At 34.5% G+C, this 18,488-nt stretch overlaps 1 protein-coding gene across 5 annotated transcripts in view; it reads right to left on the reverse strand.

The window, feature by feature from the left end:
* Positions 1 to 4,040: 4,040 nt before the first annotated feature.
* The window catches only part of LOC129954108 (phosphoinositide 3-kinase adapter protein 1), a 125,158-nt gene continuing 110,710 nt past the window's right edge, over positions 4,041 to 18,488 (reverse strand). For 3 of the 5 annotated variants that reach the window (XM_056067792.1, XM_056067791.1, XM_056067794.1), the window contains 4 exons: positions 11,317 to 11,455; positions 7,164 to 7,381; positions 6,748 to 7,095; positions 4,041 to 6,676 (listed from right to left, as the gene is read on the reverse strand). In XM_056067792.1, coding sequence (XP_055923767.1) covers positions 4,461 to 6,676; positions 6,748 to 7,095; positions 7,164 to 7,381; positions 11,317 to 11,455 — 2,921 coding nt within the window. In that variant the 3' untranslated portion in view covers positions 4,041 to 4,460. Of the gene's footprint in view, positions 6,677 to 6,747; positions 7,096 to 7,163; positions 7,382 to 11,316; positions 11,456 to 15,880; positions 16,039 to 17,374; positions 17,395 to 18,488 lie in introns of those variants that run through there. The other 2 variants (XM_056067795.1, XM_056067793.1) reach the window with 2 other exon arrangements.

The raw sequence follows: 18,488 nt of genomic DNA on the forward strand, positions 1-18,488 counted from the left end.
AGTTATGACATGGGTCTTTATTTGACATTTACAAAAGTTTTGAGCAAACTTTGATTTTAATACTTACATTACATGTACATAGTTTTGAATGATTAATAATATGTATGTCTGAAATTAGTTTTAAATGCTGATTTCAACATAGTTTTTTTTTTTTTTTTTTTTTGAATATACTCGTATTTCAAAAACTCGTTATATCAAAATTGTTTACATTTTCGTATAAACTTACATTCAAATCTTTTTCGGATGAAAACCGTTTTAGCATAAATGGTTTATAGTTTCTTTCAGATTTTTGTTAGACATTTAAGAGCTAACAACTTGTAAAGATTTTTCGAACATTAAATAATAAATATTTCAACTGAATATTAAAGAAAGAGGAGAAAGGATTATAGATTTAAAAAAAACAATATGTTTGTTCTCATTCATTATTATGAAAAAAAAAGTTCGCAAAATCAATGTGAACTCAAGAATTTTGTTCAAATGAGCGATTCAACCTGAGAATTAACTGTACACACAATCCTATTTACAACACAAACAATCTAAATTTGAAAATTTGCAAATGTAACTTACTCTCTTCTTTACCCAAATGCTTCAGTTAAATTAAAAGTTTGCAGGATCATTTATAAAAATGAGAAAAAGAACGGAGACAAAACGAAGCCCTGGGGCACAGCACGATTTATATTGTGCGTTTCAAACAAAAATACATCAAAAATAATTTGTATTGATATTGAACGGTTCGAAAGTAAATTTCTTATCCGACGACTTTGAAATATGAAAAGCAATAATCTTACTTTCTCGAAAACGATAATTCACTGTTCGGTGAAAGTAACTATGATATCACCAGTGGGCCTATTGCTACGAAAGCTGTACTGACGGTCACTAAGAAGGGGCATGAGTTCTACGGCCCATAATTTAAGCAAACGAAAAATTCGCTAAACAAATGCTAATCGCTATCGGTGATACCATCCATATCAGCGGATTTATTTTTGTTAAGATCTTTTAGGCCTCTCCACACACAAAACGAGAAGGAGAATGATTAATCCCCTGAAATCATTAACACATAAAGTGGAATTTTCGGCCAACAGCCTTCCAAATAAGTTAGATTTCTCAACAGAGCTTACCAAAGGAGTGTCATTAAATAAAAATATATCGAATTAGTGCACTGGCATTTGTCGATAGAGTTGCACGTATTATTAAGTGACAAGTAAAAATTAACAACTTAAAGCGGCTTCGTAGTGCAATGGAGGGTGATGATTTCATCTTCCAAAAAAGTCAAATTCCTTCCAAAACTCTAAAGGATTCAAAAATGGATCATTCCATTAATAACGAAAATTATTATCAACCACTCCAAACATTATGCGATAACTGCATGGAAAGTGGAAATTGTGAAAGTGATAAAATTGTGAAACCGAAAGTTCCCCCCATCATTGTTTTTAAAACAAAAAGTGAGGATCTGAGAAATCTAATCAATAAACTAAATATAAGTGATTATATTCTGAAAAACATATATCCTAGGGACAAAAAGTAATGTGTTCAAGCATTGGATCTTATAATAAGAAAGAAGACCCTCTAAACTGCGCCAACTACAGAGGCATCAGTCTCCGTAACATTGCGTATAAGATCCTCTCTACCGTATAATGTGAACGTCTGAAGCCATTTGTCAACAACCTGATCTTGGAAAAAAAACCAGGAACTTCAAATCGATACCCACCATCTCTTTATCGATTTTAAAGCCGAGTATGACAGCATCTATAGGGAATAGCTCTACAGAGTAATGTCTAGTTTTGGGATCCCTGTCAAACTTATCCATTTGTACAGAATGACGATGGAGAATGCACGCTGCTCTATCAAGGTCGGAAAAGATCTCACCGATGCATTTGTTGTCAAAAAAGGCTTTAGAGAAGGCGATGCACTGTCATGCGACTTCTTTAATATCGTTATAGAAAGAATTGTGCAAAACTCAACCGTCAACACTAGAGGCACAATCTTCCAAAAGTCCAGCCAATTACTCGGATACGCTGATGATATTTCCATAATTGGAACATCAAAGCGTGATGTCAGTGGAGCGTTTTTGAGTATTGCGACGGAAGCGAAGAAGATGGGTTTAGAGGTCAATGAGGGCAAGACCAAGTATATGCTGTCATCAAAAAAGGACACTGAACGACGACGTGTTGGACAAAACGTCACCATGGACAGCTATAACTTTGAGGTAGTTAAGGACTTTGTCTGCCTAGGAGAATGGAGGAGATGATATAAGGACGAACTGTACGGGCTGTACAGCGACACTGACCTGGTTAGCAGAATTAAAGTCCAACGGCTTAGTTTGCTAGGTCATGTAGAGCGGATGGACATCAACGCTCCAGCCCGGAAGGTCTTCGAATCCAATCCCGAGGGACGGCGCAGTAGAGGAAGACCGCGACTCAGGTGGCGCACCCAGGTGGGAGAGGACCTCAACCAACTTGGCGTGCGAAACTGGAGACAGCTAGCTAGGGACCGAGCTGGCTGGAGACGCATGTTGGTTGAGGGCCAGGTCACCTACCAGTTTTTACAGGACTACAAATTTATTGTTCTAGAAACAATACTAATAGCCATTTTAATTTTAATGCTGCAAATTGGGAAAGATATAGATCTTATATATCTGGAAATTTGTATGAAAGTAATTTATCGTTAGACTATATACAGTCGTTCGAACAGATTGACGTTTTAACAGATTTATAACATACAATAAAGCGAGCTGCTGAAATATCTATTCCAAGAACTGCAAATACCTCAGTTTCCTTAAACCGTAGCCGAACAGTATTTTGTACCTAATTCGATTGCGAAATTCTAAAAGGAGAAAGTGGATTCGGTATAGGTTTATAGACACTTTTAAAACTAACCTAAAAATCCTTAACTTTTGAACTAAAGAAGAAATCCAAATTTTCCGAAATAAAAACTGTAACAACCTATTATCTGGTTTTGATAAAGGTTCTAAGCCGTTTTGAAAAGTTATAAAAATAATTAAGAAAAAAGGCTCAAATATTCCTCCCCTACGAATGTAAAGTAATATATTTGTAACTCAGGAGGAAAAAGCAAATATTTTGGCTGAAACTTTTAGACAAAATCATCTTATTTATTTATTATTTAGCGGAAATAAATAGTCTTATTATCAACCAAGATATGTTAATACACAGGAACAGTTAAGTCAACAATTTAATAAAAGAATTAAAAATAAAGAAATCACCTGGCCTTGATGGCATCAGTAATCAAATGTTGAAAGCGTTACCTAAAAAAGGTATTACCTACATTACGTTCTTGTTCAACGTCTGTATTAAACTCTATTACTTTCCTGAAAAGTGGAAAATAGCCAAAGTGGTACCAATCAGTAAGACTGGCAAGCCAAAAGATAACCCAAGTAGCTATATGCCTAGAAGCTTATTAAGCACTTTGAGTAAAGTTTTCGAAAAAGTCTTAAAGAATCGCCTCTTTAAACATGTTGAACGAGCTAATATATACCCTATCGAGCAATTCGGTTTCAGAGCTGGCCACTCCACTAATCATCAAATTTTAAGAATAAAGCAGTATGTTCAAAACAGCCTTCGATGAACCTAGAGGCGCCAATACACAGATTGCGTATTTATCAGGGCAAGAAGTAAGAATAATTGGCTTATGGATAAATAAAATTAAATAAAGTAGGTGGCGCAACAGTTCACTCCTATGTGCTAGTTTTGTCAGCGATGAAGGGGACCTACAATTTCATGCCGAATCCGAACGAATAGTTTGAGAAAATACTCTTCATGATAATGATTACTCTTGGGGGGTTCCTCACAAGAGAAAGTACATGTGAAAAAGCTTTAGGTGGTACAGACAGAGATTGAACCCAAGAAGTCTAGCAAGTCCTACGGATAGTTATTGAAGTAAATATTTTGACTACAAGCTTAAAACTGATACATTTTGTTGAAGGAACAGATTCAATTTATCAATCACAATAGGTACCTTATTAAGGTATTTAAAAAATTGGCTACCAATAAAAAAATAAAACACAATACATTTTTTATAACAAATACTTTTTAAAATATTTTATTTTTATAATTCGCTTAATGTATAAACAATATGAAAAATATCTCGAAGCGGTTATAATAAATTCTTAATTACACATAATTTCCTTTTATATAAAAAAACGCCTTATTTTTCTATGAAAAAAACTTCGTTTCGCACATTATAAATAAATATTAAAAGATATACAATACATGCTTTATTAATACATACAACGTTTATAATAATATATTAAACTTATACTCGAAATAGAGTTTCGAAAACCACATTTAAAATTAAAAATAGAAATTAGACTTTTATAGAAAAAGAAAACTAATCGATAAGAAAAATCTCCATCAAAATAAATTGTGTAGTTTGAAAATTTGAGCATTGTAAAATAAAAATAAGATCAGGTCCAACCCGCCGGAGCTTTCGCGGCCTTGGGCTACTTAGACATTCATATAATTGTGATTCTCTTCATTTCCATTGGTCTCACATGCTAGCTTGCCATTTGGTATGTTTTGGTATACTTCAGCTGCAACAACGTCCTTTTTAACTTGTGGGGCAGCAGCTTGGGGCTTAAATGAGCTACAAATATCTTTGGGTGCGACTTTGGTGAGCTTTCCATAGATAATGTTCGATCTATCGTTGAGAGTTTGTACTTTGATGGGCTGCACTGTGACGCCATTCTGATAGCTGTGCTCGTTCTCTTTGGCTTCGACAATGGTGTTCAGATAGCCATTGCTGTTGAGTGACGATGACATCGATTGATCATTTGGTACTTGGAATACTGGAAGGTTCGATGGAAACATGTAGTAATGGTCACTGCTGTTGCCATTTACGGCCGGACTGGGACTAGTTGGGGTCATCACTCGTGGATGATGCGGGAAAACGATTCTTTCCTTCTCTTCGCCAGGTGTTGAGCTGGGTGTTAGAACGGGCCGAGGGGGTGGTGGGACTAGATAGTTGTCCATGAGACTGCCAGGGGAACCGATTCGACACATTCCGAAGCGGCGTTCTTCGTGGTCCGAATGGGTGCCACTGTCACCTAGGCTTGCTCCACTGCATGCACTGCCAGTGCTCAGTCTGCCGGATGACGAGGAAGACGATACACTCTGAAGACTGAGTGTACTGATGGGTCGCTGGCTCGATTGGAAGGAGGAAGCAATGGATGATTTAGTTTCGTCTGGGTTTTCGACCGCGACCTTGTGCACTGGTGTTTTGTGGCGGGAGAACAACTTCTTGATCTTCTCGAAGGGAGTTTCACGTTTCATGCTGGATTTGATTTGCACTTGAATTCTTTCATATTCCTGTCTCAGGAGCTCGATTTGTTCTTGTTTCTCTTTGAAGCTCTGTTTAACATCATTGCGGTGCTTCCATTTCTCGACCAACTGTTCCACATCTCGGATCGACAGTACGTTGTTCTTGAAGTCATTCATTATCTCCACAAGCTCATCATCGGCGTTGCCTTTGCTGCTTGAAGCGTCACTGCCGGTTCTCTTGAGCGTTCCCAGTTTAGAGTTGGATCCCATTTTGCTCAAGTTCATTCGAGATTGATGCATTTCTTCGAGGGGCAGTTTTTCCAATTCCACAGGCTTGTTCGAGGGCTGGAACAGATAGTTGCCATCGTCCTGGGATGTCTGCACTGGGATGTTTGACGGTTGAAGCATATAGTCCAACATGGAAGCATTGCAATTGTCCGGAACATCTTGACCAACTTTTTCGGTCTGATGATGGGGGAGAGGTGTATGAACGTTGCGCTTGTTCTTCTCCTCAGACTGATAGTACGGTGGTTCACTTATCTTGAGCTCATTTGTAGTCACTTCGGCTTCGGTGATGATTTTAATTTGATCAAAGTTCTTGGTCATCTCCCCAGAGCTCTGTAGATTGTCGTCTTCGGTTTCTACACTGACGTAATTGAGATTGGATACAGCCATTGTGGTTGTTGTAGCTTTTGAGGGCGCGGGTGAATTATCTCGATCGCTGCCACTGCTCATGTCCATGTACTCAGCCTGTGCGGGTTCTTTGGCTTCATGAGATTTTTGTCTACTAACTGTGGGTTTCTTTGGTGATTCAGCGCCGCCGGTCTTTGCTTCGATCATAACTTTATTCTTGGCGCTCGCATCACCGCCTTGGATTCCTTTAAAATAATGATACATCGTGGTGAGTTCATGGAATTCCGAGAAACTATTAATGCTCTGTGCAAGCTTGTGGAATCCCTCGAGATCAGCTAGTTCCGCAGGTGTCTTACCCAAGCAGTTTCGAACTCCACAAGCAGTGTCACCTCCAGGACATTCCATTAGCTGCATGCATAAGCGGTCAAGTCCGAATCGAGCTGCAAAATGTAACAGAGTAGGATACTCTTCGGGGCTGGATTCGCGGATGGTGAGGAAGTGGTGTTGTTTATCGAATGGGCCAGTCAACAAATGGAAGTTGGGAGGCATGTTCTTTTGGAAACATTGCAACAAATGAAGATCCAGAGAATCGCGTTCATTCAAGCCGATACCCAATGAATGACACATGAACTCGATGGGAGAGTCCTCAGCCCGGAGGAGTTGTTCGAGCTCTCGCAGACGACTTTCGCACTTGATCGGGCGGCTTCCGATGCTTTTTTCATTTTTCTCCATTCGGATTTCCACCATCGTTGAAATTTCCATGCAGGATTCTAAAAATAGGACAAAAGAAATTGCATTAGTTTTTTCTTTGTTAAGGAGTGCTTCCATGATCATGACTTACCTGGAATTGTAAATTGAATTGTGAATGGATTCCTACGCTTGAAGTTTCGCACTTCAATGAGTTCTCCTGATTTTTCAATTGATATCTTCAAAACATCATCTTTGTCAAGGGGCTCGTTTAACATAGCTACAACTTTATTTTGTCCAATTTTTACCTTTCTCGGCAGAACTGTGAATCCCTCACAGCTGCTGAAGCTCTTAGTTTGACTTGTATTCATATCTTGACAAGGTGGACGTTGACAAAGTGCTCTTCCCAAAATATCAGTTGCTATCCCCAGGATGTTACCTATTTGAGATTGATCATTGTCACGAATAACACAACGACGCCATTTTCGGAATGATGGAAGGGCTATTGACAAGAATTAGGAACACAAATTATTGCTTGTCTTAAACAAGATTTTAGGTCTTCAAACTTACCACTTTTATGAAATTCAAGGACTTTTTCCTCACTCACGTCCAAAAGTATGCCGAGAACCTTTTCAAATTTCAATATAGCCGTAAGCTGAGATTGTAAATGAGAATGCGATGTAGCCAAGAGAGCTGGACATAGAATGACAATTTGAAGAGCAGCATCTTGGTACTTTCGGGCCAGGTCCTCACTAAAGGGACCATCGTCAATTTTTACGTGAAGAAAACTGAAATGGAACAAAAGTAAATCAATTAAAGTTGAAATTTTGATTTGCTTGTCACTTAAATTTAAATTTAACTTAACAGTAAGCTGTAAAGTTTGAGAAACCCGAACTAGAACTGTGGAGACAAGTCTGAGCTGTTAAAGTGGGAGTTGAATAACAATTTTTTTTAAATAACAATTTATCTTAAAAATCAATCTTTTTTTTACATTTGAAACTGGCAAAGATGAAAATTTCTTTTAGTTGTTTTCCATTGGGCAAGATAAATTTACTTAATTTTTATTTATAATCAAATCTAAATTTTCTCGAATGATGGGCAGGTTCAGAAGACAGACATAAGGGACTGGACTTGAAAGTAAGGCAATTATCTAGATCTGATGGGCCAGCTGCCAAAAAATTGTAACTTTATTGGAAGGTTGGCTGGAAGGAAAATTGTCCTAACTATCAATGGGCAGGTTCAGGCGACATAAAGGACTTAAAAGTAAGGCAAGTTTCTGGTATCTGATTGGCTAGCTGCCAAAAAATTACCTTACAATTAAGGCATCTTTAATGGAAAGTTGATTGGAATGTTAGTCAAACAAAATCTCCCTAACTATCAAATCAAGTCAGCTTATGTCAAAATGACAGTAAACCATGTTTTTTCATACAACAGAAAGTTGAACTTTATTTCTCTATGATTTTTTTTATTTTCTGAACAATTTTATTTAATCCTTTGTGGAAAAGGGTTACTTGTCAAATTTTAAAAGAAATAAGTACTATATTCTTACAATATAAAATACAAATGTTGATGTAGCTTGCTTGAGGTGTTTTTTTGTAGACAATATTGTTTTTGGTAGTTTTTGTACGATGAAATGAAGGTAGAAGTTAGTGAAGTAAAGTTCTGAGTTTGAAAATTATGACACTTGAAAAAGTAACTAGCAGACTTGTTCAAAAAGTGTGTTCAAAGAATACAGTTGACTGCAAATTATGTTGTCTGAAACTGCCCAATTCAAGCCTACTCATGTCATAATGACAGCTGATCATATTTTTTTTTTATTCAATTGAAAGCTGAACTTTATTACTCTGTAATTAATTTTTTTTTTGTAAATTCCAATTAATGTTTGTGCGCAAAAGGGTCCCCCTTGTCAAATTAGAAAAGTAATAAGTAATATTTCTTAACAATACAAAAAAACGACATTGACTTGTTGCTGTCCTGAGAAGTTGTTTGTATACAATTATGTTTTTGGTAGTTTTGGCACGATCAACTGAAAGTAGAGACTAGCGAAAGTTCCGAGTTCAAAGTTTATGACACTAGTTTAAAGAATGCAGTTGGCTACAAATGAAGTCTTTTGTTTTGTCTAAACCTGCCCATTTATCAGTCCTTGCACAAATGTCAGTACATCTGTCAATTTGACTGTTTGTTTAAATCTTAAAAAATAAAGATGGCGACACATTAAAATTTTATTTAATTTTGGATCATCCTGTATCAGAAAAAAAAAGTTCCCTATAACTAAATAAATTAAAAAGCAACTCTTTTATTATTTATAAAGTTCTGTTTATTTGATTTAAAGATCTTAAAAACGTCTTCTTGTACTATCTTAATAAAAATAGATCTATAGAATTTGGCTAGTAAATTAGATCGCTATTTCGAATACATCAAATTGAAATATTTGTCTTGCCAGATGTTTCCGGCTCAGCAAATAAGGTGATAAACCTTTGTTGCCTCTCAAAAATTCCAACACCTCATCTGATATAATTTTGTATTAATATAAAGGAATTTCATTAACACGTGGCAAAAAAGTAAATAAAATAAATTTGCCAAATTCTACGATCCACAAATAGATTGAATTTAAAAAAATAAAACAAACCTTGTAGAAAATGTTTAGGGCCAATTTTTCAATCTCAAACTAATCATCAACAGCCAGAAGCAGGTGGTTAAGCGAAGAAATAACCGACTGTTTGAGCGCACGCTGTCAGTTTAAGAGCTGTCAATATTTGACATAAGAAAATTAAGAACTAATTAATTAAGCATTTACTAATTAAATTGGGCATGTTCAGACAATATTAGGGACTTTATTTGCAGTCAACTGTATTCTTTGAACGTGCATTTTGACCAAGGTAACTAGTTAGTTTTTCAACTGTCATAATCTTCAAACTTGGACCTTTACTTCACTAACCTCTACCTTCAGTTTATTTTCCAAGAACTATCAAAAACATTACTGTCTACAAAACACTCCTCAGGCAAGCTACAAATCCATCACGAATTTTATTTTGGATTGTAGAGAAATATTTTATTTCTCTTCCAATTTGACAAGGAACCCTTTAACACAAAAGATTAAATAAAATTCTGCAGAAAATAAATAATTCATATAGTAATAAAGTTCTGAGTTCAGTTGAATTAAAAAACAACATCATTTGTCATTGTGACATAAGTGCACTTGACTTGATAGTTAGGGAGATTTTTCTTGACTAACTTTAAAGTCAACTTTCCAATAAATTTGCCTTGCAGACAATTTTTCGGCAGCTGGCCAATCAGATACTAGAAACTTGCCTTACTTTCAAATCCCTAATGTCGTCTGAACCTGCCATTCTGATTTATTTCAAAAATTGATTTTTTTTCGTTGCACATGGAACACGATTGGAATTACATTTTGTTGTCATTTTATTAGTGTCACTTCGTGTGAGTGTTAACTAAAATTTTTTAAAAATTGTATTAGTATTGGTGCAGAGAGAGGTAAATCTGCCGAAAAATCCAGATCTACAGAATTGATCTTAAATCAATTTATTTTGTCTAATGGAATATAAAAACAGGGAAAATTTGTATTTTGACAGATCAAGAAAATACTGATTTATTTTACCCATGAAAATCCCATACAAATGGAAACATACTTCTATGCTTTAATGACGCTTCAAAATTTATTTAATAAATAAATAAATTGGGTGGCGCAAGAGTCCGTTGGGAACTAAGGCCTAGTGACTTACAAATCTCAAGCATTCCTGTGTGCGAGTAATGTTGTCAGGAATGGAGGGGACCTACAGTTTTAAAGCCGATTCCGAACGGCACATTTGAGAAAGCACTTTTCATGAAAAGAGTTACTCTTGGAGAATTTGTCAATTAATCGCAAGAGGCAGTACCCGTGAAAAGACTTTAGATGGCGTAGGCAGGGATCGAACCCAAGACCTCTGGCATGACAGTCCAACGCACTAACCATCATGCCACGGGCACCACATCAAAATTGATTTAATTCACTAAAAATGGTGACAATTTTGGATTCACACTTCAATGGTGAAAATGTATCAAGCAAGTTTTCCAATTGTTATTTCTCCAAGAGGTGATAACATAGGTCATCGAAATCTTCTCTTTTAACACCTTTAAATTTTCTTTCTTTGACGCCACAATCGATATAAAATCTTAAAGTAGGAATTGGTAAAGTTATCGAGGCCACACAGATGTAATTGTGCAAATATGTCACGGTTTCATAAAAAGAACGTTCTACTGCAACCATGGCCTTGGCAGCTAATTAATAGGTCTGTTTAAGCGTATTTGCTCTGTTTATTTGCACGAACTGTCACTTTTTAGACATGTTTGGATTCTTGTTTTTAACAAAAAGGGAATTAGCAATTTACTAGTTAGCTAAACGAGGAGAAAGGTTTAAAATTTTGGACTTACTTAGTAAATTGCTAAATATTAAGCAAATTGCTTACTGGTGAATTGTTAAACATTTAACAAAAGGTTGTTTAAAATGTTGCACACTAGTTTTATCGTTTCTGACTTGATAAGTTATGAGAAATACACGTTAAGACTTATTTTGAAAATTTAATTGAATTTGATCAATTTTTGAAAGGTACAATTGACACTTTATTAGATATCTGATAAAAAAAAAGAAACTTATCTCATCTTTATCAGAGGATTTTCAAAACTTAGCACTTTTAAAATTTAACATATTAAAATGTATACTCACTTGAAAGGCTTACGTCCACGTTGTTTAGTAATTTTATCGAAATGATTTTTAAGAAAATTCGCTCGCAATATTGCACGTTCGCTATGTTTAGCCGTTATGATCAGGATGTCGTCCATATTCGAACTGGTAACACAGTTATCTGAAATTTCAAACAAAAATACGAAAAAATATAAAAATTGAAAATAAAATTTCAGGTATAAATGCAATCGATCGATATTTAAGCTAAACTCAAATAGGTGTGAAAAAATTGATAAAACAAAATATTGACTTGGGTCAATCTTTCCTAATCTTTTTCAGGATGATTTTTTAAATACATTGCATATGAAATTGAAATGCAAATAACACCACCTTCTCAAGACTCTCTATTTGCCTTTCGCAGATATCCTTTTTTTTGGTTCTTCTTTACGACTTTAAACATTTTGTTTATTTTGTAAAATTTGTCTTTGGGCTAATAATAATGTTATCTTCAAGACTTCAAGAAGATAGGACACCAAAGAGCGATATATTGTACTTATTTCTATTTTAAAATATAAAGAAAGACGCGTTTATAAATGTCTCTCCCACAATAAATGATTACAACAGAAGATCTTTGCGAGGATGAGAATCAGACGACATGTCAGTCAGATGGGGGCTATATCATTTCGTTAACTTATAAATGTTATAAGAAACAAAAACCATCAGGGGAAGCAGAACGGACGACTTGTCTGTTGGAATTATTAATATTGTCCTTGAGAATATGCGCTGAGTCGCCTCCGTTTGATGAGGGGTTTTTCACAAACAACAACAAAAACTTAACGAATCACTATGTCAGAGAAGTGATACGCAACTAAAGACTTAACCAAAAAGTCCAAAAGAAGTTGATGAGCAATTGTCTGGGGTCTGGCAAAAAGCGACATGGATTGGATATATACACAAACTTCATGGCAAAATGTTGTATTTTGTATACAAGCAAAACAATCGGAACGTTTTGAAATGTCGCGTCGAAGACTACGTCGACGACGACGGATGTTTTGTTTTAGTGGCAACTCTTTTACTTTTGATGGTGAATCTGGCAGCAATATGATGTTAATGAAGATCTACCGAATTTTGTTTGCAAAAGTCTAAAATAAGAACTTCTCTGATCTGATGGACAAACTTAATGACTTAAATGGTATTCTATGCCATTAACATATTATGACTATGAGAACAACTGGGAATTAAGATAGACAGGTAATAAATCAATTGGAAAGAAATCGTGAAAAGGTTTTCAATATTACTTTGGTGAATATATAATCTGTATTTTTGGCATATACAGAGTTTTGTTTTCAAGTGAAGTCTGGTCAGTAGATCATGTCCAGCAAAATGTTACGAGATATATTTTATATTACGTGATTAAAAATTGAGATTAATTTAGTGTCATAGTTTTTGGATTAACATAAATAACAGGACACATTGATGGAGAGTGAGACATGGAAATATTTTAATCAAACAAACCTTAAATCCAATATATTTTGTTACGAAGAAAGTAACTACAAATTTTAATTACAGACGTCTATACTTGTTTTAATTTGTGCTTTTATTATTAAACGTTTTTATTTATTTCTTAAATGAAAAATGTGGGTTTTAAAAGCGTACTTAGTCTCATTACGAGTGAGCAATTCTTCATTAATTTGAAATAGATCTCTGAACGTGTTCAATACAATGACCCGTCACAGTTGAAACTGTCAAATGTTTGCATTCGGAATGTAGGACTATCGGTTCTTTATTACTTTGAAAAATAGCTCTGAATGTGTTCATTACAATTATACGTACCCAACTGTCAAATGCTTACATTTGGAATGAAAACATATCTGCTCCATAATTTATTTATGTTTATGGATCAAGTTCACAAATAAGAAAGAAATATATTTTCAAAACTTTTGATCGCTTTAGGTTTAAAAAGGAACAAATTTAAGAATTTGTTTAGGGTGACTTATCGAACAAACCTAATGCATTTTGACATTTTATTCTAATTTTTGCAGTCACTTAAATTGTTGAGTTGTTTACATGTGATGATTCGCAATCAGATCAATGTCACAAAAAACCATTTGAACTTGAAGGTTACATCGGAATTATGAAAACTTTTTCTGATTTCTGTCATCTGTCAAAATGTTTAAACATATTTATTAAGCTGTAGACAGATAATACGACCATATTTTTGTTTTTCTGATTTGAACTTTGGATTTTCTTGCTAATTTAAAACAAAAACTATACAATCAATAACATTATAGTCCCTGTTTATTTAAACATACATTGATTTGTCAGATTGACACATCAAATTTCAAATGTAAGTTCTGGAAAAAAGCACAGAATTTAAAAGGGAAGAAAGGAAATGCAAGTCTTATTTGATTGCTAAGTCTGTCAACCTGTCAAATTCAATTTCGATGGGAAAACTTTGGACATCAATCACGAGGGACACAAACTGATCAGAAAAATTTGTATTCATAATTATCTTGAAACTATTTCTCAAAAGTGTTTTAAAAACCTATTAAATATATTTTAATAACATCATTTACCAGAATACTGGTTATAGCTAAACATTGGTCGCGTTCAAAAAGATAGTGGCTACGTAGTCAAGGGATTCTGATTGGCTAAATCTAACTACAAAGTTGAAATTTCCCCTCCGACGTAGTGTAAAAAAGTAAGTGGAGAATGATTTTGACATTTCACAATCAGCTGCTCGGTAAACCACACGAATTCAAAATGAAATAAAAAAATAGTTCAGTATTTAAATACTAATATAAATCATTCAAATTGTGTCTTAAATTTGATTTTATTGAATTTAAAAACACAAAAGATAAGTTAAAGTTATCAAATCAAAAATGTTTCTTATTTTATATATTTGCACTTGTCAATAATATGACAGTTCCAAATTGAATAGCTTTATAGTGTAGTTTTTCATTCTTAAAGCTACTTGAATGAGTCCGTAGCCAGTAGCTTTGTGAATGTGACCATTGTCGCGTGTACTTAATTGTCAGTGAAGTTAAGAGCGGCAAATAATGAAAAGTTCTATATCACAAAGTGACAGGTCTGTTTGAATGACAGATAATTACTAGAAAACTGGTTATAGCTAAACATTGTCACACGTACTAAATTGTCAATTGAATAAAAAGCGTTAATAAAAAGTTTTGATAGTTTTGAATCAGTATCATAAAGTGACAAGTCTGTGTTAATGGCTGATTTATGAAATGTCATATATTAACAAGTAAGTGTCACCTACACAACATGCCTGAGAACTGAATGACAGATTATTACTAGAAAATTGGTTATAGCTAAACGTTGTCACACGTACTTAATTGTCAGTTGAATGAAAAGCGTAAATATGAAGTTTTGAAAGTTCTGAATTAGTATCATAAAGTGACAAGTCTGTGTACACATTTAATGATGTATTCATAACAAATAAGTGTCATTTATACAACAGATCTGAGAATTGCTTTTGACATTAGTTATTTGTCAAGTCATTTGACAAGTTTTGATACGAAACTATCACATTGTGGTCAACAGTTGATTTATATGGAAACTTTAAGACATTTTTAATAAAAGTAAATAAATAAATAAAACTGCTTAAAAAATCCTAGTGATCTATAAAAGTCTGAGCCATTAAAAGCAAAGAGGACATTGACAGTTGTATGCACTAAGTTCCAATCTCATTAAGCAGTTTACAAACCCGTAAACGTCAAAAGTGACAGGTAATATTTCAAGTATGAAGTTTATAGACTGCATAAAATAATTGGTAGTTTCAAAGTGCAAAATAAACAAACTTTCCAGAAAGTTCCAGGAACCGAATTTGAATAAGGAACTTTTTCAAGATTTGAATTTTACCTATGTTTACAATTATGTAAACCCTGTTTTCTTGATGTTGTCATTGTTTATGGGATATATATTTGGGGGGGGGGTATATTAGTACACTTTTTATAATTATTTAAATGTTAAGTAAATGTTGTTTCACAAAAGAAATAATACAGAAAATCAGTAATAGCATCACCACATCGGGCCTTAATCCTTTTCCCCTGATCATTAAGTTTAAACAAAATACAAATAAAAATGAAGACAAACATTGTTTTTTTGTTGAAAAACAATAAAAGGACAAAACCAAAAACTTTAAATGTCCCATTTATTATGATCAACAAACGAGTTTTGGGACAGAATCTGACATTTACTAATTAAGGATCAATTTTTAATATTTTATTTAACCCCCAAAGTAAAACTAAAATGGCATTTCTATACCAATTTTTTGACATGTTAATACCCCCATTTATTTAACTAAAAGCCCTATATTTAACAGAAGTACTAAATCACGTGCAACATTTAAATTTAAACAATTAAGAGGGATTAAGGGACTGTTTGAATTATAAAAAAGTGATCATAGTAATAAATCAGTATATGTTTTTCGATCTAAATTAAAACAAACAAAAAATGGAAGACTCATTTTTAACTACACCCCCCCCCCCCTCTTCCTTTAAATTAAAATGCAACATTCACTATCAAAGAAACAAATAAAAATAAACACCGTCACACACAAAAAATTGATTCACTTGGTCACCACCTTTTAACTTTGGCATATTTCCAGAATTTTTCTTAACCATTCCACAACAACCACATCAACTCATTTATTATTGTTAACACATTTTATATCAATTTTTGTTTCTTTTTTTAAATAAAAACTTGCACAAGAAAAAGAAAAGTCAATCGAATCGTGTTGAATTTAATTCACGCACTTTCCTTTATAAAAATGTTGATGTCTTATTTTTTATATTGTAGAAAAGAAAAATATTGACAATGGTTTTCTTAGATTTTTTTAAAAGATAAACTAGCAAGATCCGTTTGAAAATATAACGGACAACGGAGGCAGACAAATTTAACGGAACTCGAACTATATCATCCGTTTGTATATCCTAAACCGATCTTTATGGCCACTAAATTGCTACTACAACGAAGCACGATTGCTCCCACTATTTCCGTGGAAACAAAAATGCGCGCCCTCTCCTTGTTGTGGTTGTGGTTTTTGTCTTTTATTTTTGTGTTGCACATCAACTTACTGCAGAAGCAGAAGCACCCAAAAACCAAAAGCCAAGTCACATCACAAAAACGTCGGTCGCGTTCGTCGCGTCGGTAGCAAGAAAGCCAGATGCAGTGAGAATGCAGAGGTGCTATATTCATACATGTGTATTTTTTCACTTTTTAGACGGATTGTATTCTTTTTTCTTTTTGAAAATTTAAAAATAAAAAAAGAAAACAAAACGAAATGAAAACCAAAAACCGAAAACCATCATCATCAACCCCAAAAAGAAAACATACAAGTATGTAAATGGCGCCCAACACGAATCAACGCATGCAAAGAGATCCACACGCACGCATCCAGACACTGGCTGTTCTGGAGCTTGTAGCTCCTGTTCGATTCGAGGAGGGCGGCAATAAGTCCCAATCAAACGCAAATAACGATGCAAATATTCGAAAACTACGTCGGTCTACGAACGACGACGCGACGAAGACGTCAAAGACGAAACAAAAATCTTACAAGAATTCCCTTTTGGCAAGATCACCGCGGCCGATCGCGATCTTACGTAGAACGGTGATGTTGGGGTATGTTCGCAGTAGTTGTACTTTGAGTTCACTTTGGGACATCTGCTAAGTGTTATGCCTTTGACCGAAAATACAAAAAACAACATCTGCCAGCAACTAGAAACCAACAATCCGCTGCTGCTATCAAAATGAAGACAAGACAACTTGCATCTTGAGAGATTGGTTGCGATCGCTCATATGGTTGAAGGAGCTGATCCGATGCACTTGCTGATGCTGATTCATTACAAAGAACGCAATCGTGACGCGCGTTTACTAGTAGCTGGCAGATCATTTCTTCAAGCTATCTAAATGGTGATGCAGTTTATAGGGTATCAAGAGTTGATGTTGTTGATTTTGTATTCGAAGATGATTTTTAGCACTGATGGTTTATGTTTTATTTCGAGCTTGAGGCATCGCAGTGAGTGTTATTGGCATATCGATTGCAAATGAAATTTTAAATATCTAAAAGTTCAAGGACCTGTGATGAAGTCTCAGCTCTCAGCCGATCGTCGCCGCCACACCACCGCCGCGAACCTCGTCCGTCGTTTCTTTTTATTTTTAGGAATCGAAGATGAGATAAGACAAAGAACTTTTCCTTTGCTACTTTTTGTTTTTAATCAAAAGATACGTAGTTGTCGACACTTTTTCTTGAGTGAGGTTTTCGCTAGACCGACAATTAGCAAACTGACGAGAGTTGAAAAATTGAAATTGATTAAGGAATTCGTTGAGTTGTGTTTGTTTCTAAATTGACGGGACGAGGTTTGAAATTAATTAAATCATCACTTAAACGGCCGCCATGATGTTGATAAATATGTTATGTTCTGTATTAAGAACAAAAACCCACTCTCAGTCCTCAGTTTATGTTGCGATCAGTTGAAAAATGTGTCTTTTGCCTTAATAAGTTTCATAACTTTAAGATATATATGCCTTGTCTTATACTAAGTTCAAGACATTCCATATGAACAAATTAAAGAGTGTGTCTCAAATGTATGAAGAAACAAATTAAGGGAATATGTTTTGTCAATTGAAAATATATGGAGACATGTAGTTTTTTTTGTTTTGTTTTTTGAAGGCCATCATCGTCGTCATTTACCAAAAAACAAGGCACAAGAATCTTCATTACTTGATTTTTTGTCAATTTGTTTGATTTTGTTCTTGACATTTTTAATCATTTCCGCAATGAGAAAACTAACAGTTAAGTTGGTTTTTGATTTTGATTCGTCTTTCGTCTTAGTTCTCGTGGTCGTCGTCGTCATCCCGCATTAACTCTTTTATTTTTATTTTTTAAATAAAATCATTTTATTCTTGTAGTCTGTCCATAAAAAATAAGGGTCATCTTCATCATCATCATTGGAAGGCAGCACGGACCGCAATATTCAATTGGTGACCGTGTGCACCAATGCAGACATTAAAATACAATAATTGTCAACTTCCGGAAAATTAAACGATTCAACATAAAATAAAAGGGAGAGACCAATGTAAGTTCTTTTTTTTATGGTTTATTTTAATTTCTTTTTATTTTTGTAAACGCTTTAAATAGAGAGGGTGTGTAAAGAGTTTGATTAAATGCGCCAAACGTTATGCGTGGACAG

The sequence above is a fragment of the Eupeodes corollae genome, chromosome 1 (assembly GCF_945859685.1).
Source record: "Eupeodes corollae chromosome 1, idEupCoro1.1, whole genome shotgun sequence".
Lineage (NCBI taxonomy): Eukaryota > Metazoa > Arthropoda > Insecta > Diptera > Syrphidae > Eupeodes > Eupeodes corollae.